The sequence below is a fragment of the Corythoichthys intestinalis genome, chromosome 5, assembly GCF_030265065.1.
Source record: "Corythoichthys intestinalis isolate RoL2023-P3 chromosome 5, ASM3026506v1, whole genome shotgun sequence".
Taxonomy (NCBI): domain Eukaryota; kingdom Metazoa; phylum Chordata; class Actinopteri; order Syngnathiformes; family Syngnathidae; genus Corythoichthys; species Corythoichthys intestinalis.
In genome coordinates this window covers 9137322-9147901 of record NC_080399.1, presented here as the reverse complement: position 1 = coordinate 9147901, position 10580 = coordinate 9137322, and the positions used below count along the sequence as shown (strand labels likewise).

At 38.8% G+C, this 10580-nt stretch overlaps 1 protein-coding gene across 1 annotated transcript; it reads left to right on the top strand.

Moving 5' to 3' along the window:
• The first annotated feature begins 2559 nt into the window (after positions 1-2559).
• On the top strand, positions 2560-10358 carry plex9.2 (PML-like exon 9.2). The gene is made up of 2 exons (XM_057837327.1): positions 2560-2788; positions 9622-10358. Exons 1-2 carry the CDS (start codon positions 2722-2724, stop codon positions 10293-10295), a joined length of 741 nt encoding a protein of 246 aa, XP_057693310.1. The 5' UTR covers positions 2560-2721; the 3' UTR covers positions 10296-10358.
• The last annotated feature ends 222 nt before the right edge of the window (positions 10359-10580 follow it).

Below are 10580 nucleotides of genomic sequence, written 5' to 3'. Positions count from 1 at the left end.
GGACAATGTGACTTTGTATATTGTGACTAAATATTGCCATCTAGTGGATTTTTATGAGCTTTCAGTAAATTACACCGCAGCCATTTAACTTCTGCCCAATGCATGATGGGAAGTGCAACCATGACTGTGCGTAATGGTACCAATTGCTATATCTTCTCAGCGTTGGGAAATATAATAGGGTGTTAAAAAAAAGATCAATTACTACCTTTCTTCCCCACATTGGTTACCGCGATATTTCTAATTGGTGAGAGAGGGATTATTAGGCTTTAGCTAATTAAAAAAATGCTTCAAAGGCTGCTGGAATTCTCCCCACTCATTTACGTTGCCTTTTAGCTCTATGTATATGTTATATGGTGTCATTATAGATTGATCGCGACAATGCGTGAGTGGGTAGGGCAGCGCATGCTTTAATTGCTTTAAGTATTTTAATGTTATTACTGCCATTGATGCGATAAGTTTGACAGCCCTACTTTAAGCCAAAACTAAAGACTCTGAATGAGTGTAAGACATTTTGTCTGTAACGTTAAGTACAATTAGAAAACTATTTAAGTTAAAAAAAAAAAAAAATATATATATATATATATATATATATATATATATATATATATATATATATATATAGGGCTGTCAAAATTATCGCGTTAACGGGTGGTAATTAATTTTTTAAATTAATCACGCTAAAATATTTGACGCAATTAACGCACATGCCCCGCTCAAACAGATTAAAATGACAGCAAAGTGCAATGTCCACTTGTTACTTGTGTTTTTTAGAGTTTTGTCGCCCTCTGCTGGCGCTTGGGTGCGACTTATTTTATGGGCTTCAGCACCCATGAGCATTGTGTAAATATTGACATCAACAATGGTGGGCTACTAGTTTATTTTTTGATTGAAAATCTTCCAAAATTTATTAAAATGAAAACATTAAGAGGGCGTTTAATATAAAATTTCTATAACTTGTACTAACATTTATCTTTTAAGAACTACAAGTCTATCCATGGATCGCTTTAACAGAATGTTAATAATGTTATTGCCATCTTGTTGATTTATTGTTATAATAAACAAATACAGTACTTATGTACCGTATGTTGAAGGTATATATCCATCTTGTGTCTTATCTTTCCATTCCAACAATAATTTACGGAAAAATATGTCATATTTTAGAGATGGTTTGAATTGCGATTCATTACGATTAATTTTTAAGCTGTAATAAACTTGATTAAAAATTTTAATCGTTTGACAGCCATATATATATATATATATATATATATATATATATATATATATATATATATATATTAGGGCTGTCAAAATTATCGCGTTAACACGTGGTAATTAATTTTTTAAATTAATCACGTTAAAATATTTAACGCAATTAACGCACATGTCCCGCTCAGACAGTATTCTGCCTTTTGGTAAGTTTTACAGCAGGCTTTTTGTGCTGTCTAACAGCGAACTCTTGTGGTCGCTTTGCGACATGGTTTTTTTATTTTTTGGCAGTTCACTATGGCTGCACGATGTCTCGGGCTGACGCCTACGTTGTAATGTTGTGCTTATATGATCCTTGGACAAGATTTGTCTGTAAGTATGGTTGTTGTAAAGAATAAACATATTATGTTAGTAAGCGAAATGTTCTATTTTTTGTATGAGACACTTTTTGTTTATGTTTAGTGAACCTGTATAGCGTGCTAAGCTAATGTTGTTGCTAATGCAATGCTTGTGTACTTTTTTTTGTTGTAGTTTTACGACGGTCTAAAGAGGGCAATGGTTTGAGGCTATTTTATTAATAAATCAGATGAAAAAGGGAGAAGTCTGATTATTAAGGCGTCGTTCACTAGCTGTCTAGCGTTGGAAAAAGTAGACGCTTCGGAGTGAGGACAGCATAGACAGATTTTAATGACAGTAGAGTGAAATGCCCATTACAGTCCTTATGTACCGTATGTTGAATATACAGTTGGGAGAACAAGTATTTCATACACTGCCAATGGGTTTTCCCATTGGCAGTGTATCAAGTACTTGTTCTCCCCACTGTATATATCCATCTTGTGTCTTATCTTTCCATTCCAACAATTTATTTTACAGAATATATATATATATAATTTACAGAAAAATATGGCATATTTTATAGATGGTTTGAATTGCGATTAATTATGATTAATTAATTTTTAAGCTGGAATTAACTCGATTAAAAATTTTAATCGTTTGACAGCCCTAATATATATATATATATATATATATATATATATATATATATATATATATATATATATATATATATATATATACAGCATAGTTAGTTTTGCTATTAGAATAATACTGCTATTAAAGTCCATAGGGGGCATCAAAAAAATATTAATAAATTATTAATAAATTAATATTTAATACACTATTGTTAATATAGGATACAGAAATTCATTTTTCCATTTTTTGCTAGTGGTGTGCTTTGGGATTTTTTTCATGAAAAAAAAAGGTTGAAAAACACCGATTTAGACAACCATCCTGTAATTTTACATCTGAGCCGCCCGGAGGCGACAGAGATCATATGTGATTTTGTATCCAACGGCAGAACGACACGAAGAATAGTTTTCTTCTTCTGTGTAGGATTTTGAAATGACGGAGGGAAGTGCTTTTAGAAATCAAACTCTGGACGGTATTCAAGTTTATTTATTGTGACTTCAAATTTCAGCTTTTTTAAGTTTTCGAGGGAACGTTTTTTTTTTCCAAATGGAGACGTCGGAGGCAGAGAATTCTCAGCAGCTTGTTTTTTTCGATTTGGAGACAACTGGACTGGGTAAGATGAGAAAAGTTTGTTACTTAATTAATACTATACAGACTCTGAACGTAGATTTTACAGACAAAATTGTAACATTCACACAATTTAGCGCAACGGTTTCATTGGACTCATTTAGGTGTTGAAGGGAAAGACAACCATGTTCATCCCAGCGGAAAAATCTTTGTTTAACTCATTTAGACATTTTTCACTGAATATTGTGTTCTATGCCTACATAACACAGAATGTACAAAATGAAAGATTAGATTCTCATCTTTCATAATTAAAAAGTTTTTTTTTTGTTATGAGTAGTTGATCATAAACAACATTGTTTAGTAGTTAATGAGTAAACAATTTAAGAAAAAATACTATTTAATTTTTCTGATGTAACTCTATTTGACCTGGGATTGCTACAGGATTGCATTGAATGAACATGTTTTAGTGCCATTGACGGCGAAAGACGCTTAATTAAATTTGACCGTGAGGCTGGCTCGATCCCCCCTCCCAGTCAAAATAGATTGGACGTCTAGCGCCGTCAATGGCACATAAAGATGAGAATTCACGTCCAGTCCTCCCTGTTTAAGCCCCCTTCCCTGCTTAAATTAATTGGACGTTTATCTCAATCAGCAGCATGCAATGAGTTAAATACTTTTAAAATAATAATAATAATAAAATTTCATTTTAATTTGATAAGTTTAGCTTTTATTTAGGGCTGTCAAACGAATAAAATTTTTAATCGAGTTAATTACAGCTTAAAAATTTAAAATTAATCGCAATTCAAACCATCTATAAAATATGCCATATTTTTCTGTAAATTATATATATATTCTGTAAAATAATTTGTTGGAATGGAAAGATAAGACACAAGATGAATATATACATTCAACATACGGTACATAAGGACTGTAGTGGGCATTTCACTCTACTGTCATTTAAATCTGTCTATGCTGTCCTCACTCCGAAGCGTCTACTTTTTCCAAAGCTAGACGGCTAGTGAACGATGCCTTCATAATCAGACTTCTTCCTTTTTCATCTGATTTATTAATAAAATGGCCTCAAACCACTGTCCTCTTTAGACCGAAGTGAAACTACAAAAAAAAGTACACAAGCATTGCATTAGCAACAACGTTAGCTTAGCACACTATACATGTTCACTAAACATAAACAAAAACTGTCTCATCCAAAAAATATAACATTTTGCTTACTAACATAATATGTACATTCTTTACAACAACCATACTTACGGACAAATCTTGTCCAAGGATCATATAAGCACAACATTACAACGTAGGCGTCAGCCCGAGACGTCGTGCAGCCATATTGAACTGGCAAGAAAGCAATAAACCATGTCGCAAAGCGACCACAAGAGTTCGCTGTTAGACAGCATAAAAAACCTTGCTGTAAAACTTACCAAAAGGCAGAATACTGTCTGAGCAGGACATGTGCGTTAATTGCGTCAAATATTTTAACGTGATTAATTAAAAAAATTAATTACCGCGCGTTAACGCGATAATTTTGACAGCCCTACTTTTATTATTATTATAGTCATTTAAAAATGGATTCACAATAATATAAAAAAATACAGCAATGACGAATAGTTTGAGAAAATAAAATCCTAATAATTGCCCATATTTAATAATATAATAAAAAGTTTTAAAAATGACGATATTTTAAATAGCTGTTGACTGAAATGAGGCTGAAAAGGCAAGGCATATTTATTTGTAAAGAACAATTCAACACAAGGCAATTCAAACTGCTTTACATCACATGAAGATCCATTAGCAGCGATAAAACGATATGTAAAAATAACATTAAATTAAAAAAAAGTCTTAAAATAAAGACGGTTGAAACAGGAAATAAAATTATATGTAAAAATCACATGAAATCACGAATAGAATTAAAAAAATAAAAATAATTGAAATCAAATGGAAATAAAGCAGAAAGTGAATAAAAAGCAAAGGGTTTGGAATTTGAAATACAGTGCCTTGCAAAAGTATTCGGCCCCCTTGAATCTTGCAACCTTTTCGCCACATTTCAGGCTTCAAACATAAAGATATAAAATTTAATTTTTTTGTCAAGAATAAACAAGTGGGACACAATCGTGAAGTGGAACTATATTTATCGGATAATTTAAACTTTTTTAACAAATAAAAAACTGAAAAGTGGGGCGTGCAATATTATTCGGCCCCTGTACTTTCAGTGCAGCAAACTCACTCCAGAAGTTCAGTGAGGATCTCTGAATGATCCAATGTTGTCCTAAATGACCGATGATGATAAATAGAATCCACCTGTGTGTAATCAAGTCTCCGTATAAATGCACCTGCTCTGTGATAGTCTCAGGGTTCTGTTTAAAGTGCAGAGAGCATTATGAAAACCAAGGAACACACCAGGCAGGTCCGAGATACTGTTGTGGAGAAATTTAAAGCCGCATTTGGATACAAAAAGATTTCCCAAGCTTTAAACATCTCAAGGAGCACTGTGCAAGCCATCATATTGAAATGGAAGGAGCATCAGACCACTGGAAATCTGCCAAGACCTGGCCGTCCTTCCAAACTTTCTTCTCAAACAAGGAGAAAACTGATTAGAGATGCAGCCAAGAGGCCCATGATCACTCTGGATGAACTGCAGAGATCTACAGCTGAGGTGGGAGAGTCTGTCCATAGGACAACAATCAGTCGTACACTGCACAAATCTGGCCTTTATGGAAGAGTGGCAAGAAGAAAGCCATTTCTTAAAGATATCCATAAAAAGTCTCGTTTAAAGTTTGCCACAAGCCACCTGGGAGACACACCAAACATGTGGAAGAAGGTGCTCTGGTCAGATGAAACCAAAATTGAACTTTTTGGCCACAATGCAAAACTATATGTTTGGCGTAAAAGCAACACAGCTCATCACCCTGAACACACCATCCCCACTGTCAAACATGGTGGTGGCAGCATCATGGTTTGGGCCTGCTTTTCTTCAGCAGGGACAGGGAAGATGGTTAAAATTGACGGGAAGATGGATGCAGCCAAATACAGGAATGTTCTGGAAGAAAACCTGTTGGTATCTGCACAAGACCTGACACTGGGACGGAGATTTATCTTCCAACAGGACAATGATCCAAAACATAAAGCCAAATCTACAATGGAATGGTTCAAAAATTAACGTATCCAGGTGTTAGAATGGCCAAGTCAAAGTCCAGACCTGAATCCAATCGAAAATCTGTGGAAAGAGCTGAAGACTGCTGTTCACAAACACTCTCCATCCAACCTCACTGAGCTCGAGCTGTTTTGCAAGGAAGAATGTCAGTCTCTCGATGTGCAAAACTGATAGAAACATACCCCAAGCGACTTGCAGCTGTAATTGGAGCAAAAGGTGGCGCTACAAAGTATTAACGCAAGGGGGCTGAATTATATTGCACGCCCCACTTTTCAGTTTTTTATTTGTTAAAAAAGTTTAAATTATCCAATAAATTTTGTTCCACTTCACGATTGTGTCCCACTTGTTGTTGATTCTTGACAAAAAATTAAAATTTTATATCTTTATTTTTGAAGCCTGAAATGTGGCGAAAGGTTGCAAGGTTCAAGGGGGCCGAATGCTTTTGCAAGGCACTGTAAAAAGACAGTTATGATTTTGCTGTGTTTTTAGTCCTGCTTTAAAGGAGCTAACAGTTTGAGCACATTTCAGACCTTCAGGTAACTTGTTCCAGAGATGAGGAGCATAGTAACTAAATGCTGCCTCACCCTGCTTGGTTCTTGCTCTTGAAACATACAGGAGACCGGTTCCAGACGACCTTAGACGCTTGATAGGGATCCAACAAATCAAGCGTGTATTTTGGTCCAAGGCCATTAAGTATTTTGTAGACAAGCTGTAGTATTTGATAGTCTATCCTTTGACTCACTGGAAGCTAGTGTAACGATTTTAACACCGGTGTAATGTGGTCCAATTTCCGTGTATTTAAAAAGGTTAATAAACAGAAAAAGATGGAAGCAGATTTCTTTTTCTAGTAAAACGGACGATTCTTTCTTTTTATGTGTAATCATAAAACACAATATTCTTTGATTCTTGGGGGGGAAAATGGCAGGCGATAGCGTGTTGGGTGCTCTGAAAACAATCAGACAGCAATACCAGTTTCCATCAGTGCCTTACAGTGGGGCAAATAAGTATTTAGTCAACCACCAATTGTGCAAGTTCTCCTACTTGAAAAGATTAGAGAAGCCTGCAATTGTCAACATGGGTAAACCTCAACCATGAGAGACAGAATGTGGGAAAAAAACAGAAAATCACATTGTTTGATTTTTAAAGAATTGATTCCCAAATTAGAGTGGAAAATAAGTATATGGTCACCTACAAACAAGCAAGATTTCTGGCTGTCGAAGAGGTCTAACTTCTTCTAACGAGGTCTAACAAGGCTCCACTCGCTACCTGTATTAATGGCACCTGTTTTAACTCATTATCGGTATAAAAGACACCTGTCCACAACTTCAGTCAGTCACACTCTGTTTTCTGAAATTTCCAGGTTCGGGGTGAATCCGTAACAGGCTTGCCTGGCACGGCCAGACTGTTCTCCCTGTATTTTCAAACACTGAGAGAAAAGTCTGGGAACCAGCCCATTAACGGCCTCTCGAGCAGGCACAAAATCAATCGACAAATCAGATTCATTTATTTGCGTGACGTGTTCTTAATGAGCAACGTCACTCTTGCGCGTCGAAAGTCGTCTCCACAACAACATAGATGGTGAACAGGAGAGCCGAGAATGTGTTCCAATCCATGGTAAAATCAGTTTTAAATGACCAAAAACACATCGACACGAGTCATTGACAACAGTCTGTCTCGCGCTAGCCATGTTGAATAAACTCCGCTCTCCTCGTATGTTTACTTCCGCGCGCAAGTCCCTCGTCCTGCCCTCGTCGTTTTACTAACGTCACGTCTGCCCGTCGCTGATTGGTCCACTCCGCTGTCTGTTTGCTGTGGCTTGCTCCGCCCTGGAAATTGTATCCGCTGAATGGTGGCCAGACTCAATAGCTGGAACAGCGGTGAGTCTGGTGTACCAGGCAAGTAACAAGCACACTTTTGCTCAATAGACGATGTTTATTGATTAGAAAATGCAGAATAAATTAGATTTATTGATTACAATCCCACAAAAGCAAACAAACAGATATAAAAAACAAGCAAACAAATGGTAACGTGATGCTAGATTTGAGTTTGTCAATCTCAGAATCCCCGCGTTACGTTACAGCACAACTAGTTGTCCCTTAGAAATGTAAATCGCTTACCGTGACAAACGAGTGGGAAGCCAACAACACTCCAGTAAAGCGTCAAAAGGACAAAAGCTGGGCGATCCATACTTAATCCACCAGCGGACTTCACTGGTCGCCCGGAAATGTTCGGTTTTTGTAGGGACGCGCCCCCCCGGAGGCGGAGAGGCCAACTTCCGCCCCCGAGCGGTGCGGCCCCGTCCAATCACAAACATTTAAGCTACTTTTGGTTCAGCCCCCTTGAAAAAGGGCTTTTCACATGGGACAAACGAGCTGTGCTGCAACAGATGCCAACAAATGATAAATATTATGGGTGCAAAACAAGTTATCTCTATGGGACCCAGGCGTGTCTCGTGAGATTCTCAAGCGCGTCTCCTAACTATGGGAACAAGGTGAAAAACAATAGAAGTTGTTACAATCTATGTAATATTTTCCCACATCGCACTCCAAACTCCACTATGGCCAAGACCAAAGAGCTGTCGAAGGACACCAGAGACAAAATTGTAGACCTCCACCAGGCTGGGAGGACTGAATCTGCAATTGGTAAAACGCTTGGTGTAAAGAAATCAACTGTGGGAGCAATTATTAGAAAATGGAAGACATACAAGACCACTGATAATCTCCCTCTATCTGGGGCTCCATGCAAGATCTCACCATGTGGTGTCAAAATGATAACAAGAACGGTGAGCAAAAATCCCAGAACCACACGGGGGACCTAGTGAATGACCTACAGAGAGCTGGGACCACAGTAACAAAGGCTACTATCAATAACACAATGCGCCGCCAGGGACTCAAATCCTGCACTGCCAGACGTGTCCCACTGCTGAAGCCAGGACATGTCCAGGCCCGTCTGCTGTTCGCTAGAGAGCATTTGGATGATCCAGAAGAGGACTGGGAGAATATCTTATGGTTAGATGAAACCAAAATAGAACTTTAGGGTAGAAACACCAGTTCTCGTGTTTGGAGGAGACAGAATACTGAATTGCATCTGAAGAACACCATACCCACTGTGAAGCATGGGGGTGGAAAGATCATGCTTTGGGGCTTTTTTTCTGCAAAGGGACCAGGACGACTGATCTGTGTTACGGAAAGAATGAATGGGGCCATGTATCGAGAGATTTTGAGTGAAAATCTCCTTCCATCAGCAAGGGCATTGAAGATGAGACGTGGCCGGGTCTTTCAGCATGACAGTGATCCCAAACACACAGCCAGGGCAACAAAGGAGTGGCTTCGTATGAAGCATTTCAAGGTCCTGGAGTGGCCTAGATGATTTGCAAATAAATTCTTTAAAAATCGAACAATGTAATTTTTTCTGTTTTTTTTTTTTTTTTACCCACATTCTGTCTCTCATGGTTGAGGTTCACCCATGTTGACAATTACAGGCCTCTCCGATATTTTCAAGTGGGAGAACTTGCACAATTAGTGGTTGACTAAAAACTTATTTGCCCCACTGTATAAGCCTGACGGGACGTCAGGCTTTTGTTGCCAACAGCCATGAAGGAAAATGTTTCTAGAAAGAGTTTCGTTCCACATACCAGGAAGGCTAGCTCGCAACAAATTACAGTTTTAGTTGGCGGGCCTCGGACGTCATGCGAGTGTACTCATCATCATCAGGTCCGACGTGTGAGCTGGTCCAACTGGCGGCAGTGAGCGGGAAGCGATTTCTCAACCTCTACACGGTGCCTCGTCGTCGAATGGAACCGGGCGCAGCCAAAGTGACGGGCCTCCGCGTACGGAGACGCAAGCTGTACCTCCACCGCCGACCGATCCCCACCTCACCCCTCCGCGATGTGCTGCAGTCCTTCATTGCCTTTCTTCGAGCGCTCGATCGCCCCCTTCTGGTGGGACACAACATCCGCCGTTTCGACTGCCGGCCGTTAGCCCGAGCCCTGGACGAAACGGGCCTACGAGCGCAGTTCGAGGCGTGCGTCAGCGGCTGCGTGGACACGCTCCCGCTGGCCCGAGAAGTGCTTCAGGGCTGCGGAATGCAGAGCTTCAAGCAGGAGTACTTGGTCAAGGAGTTGATGGGTGTGGACTACAAGGCCCACAATGCACTAGAGGACGTGCGCTCTCTTCAAACGCTCTACAACGTGCTGCAGCCCAAACCGGAGATGGTTGCACGCCACACGTTCAGTATGAGCGATGCTTGGGAGGTGGTGCAGGAGGTTACCAAAGCCCCTAAAAGGGAGTGCTTACTTCCAGGACAGCGCCTCCTTTGGCAGCACCTAGAACGGCCTGTTAAGGACACGGACAAGAAGGCGGCAGATCACAACAATACCGACTGTTGACATGACATGTTTTTAATGTAATTTTTTTATTTTTACAAGCAAATAAATTCTATCACTAAAATCTATTTGGATTTGCAGCAAATTATCATATTAAAATTAATGACTAATTTCATCTAGTTTTAGTCGATGTTTACAAAAAATGTTTTCGTCTATAAAATTGCTTAAAAAAAGAAGAAGAAAAAAAAAAAGGTTTCCAACTATTTTGAGTGAACATTGACAGACGAACACATTAGGGGTGTGCTATCTTAGGCACCTCACGATTAGATAAGATTACGATTCTGGGTG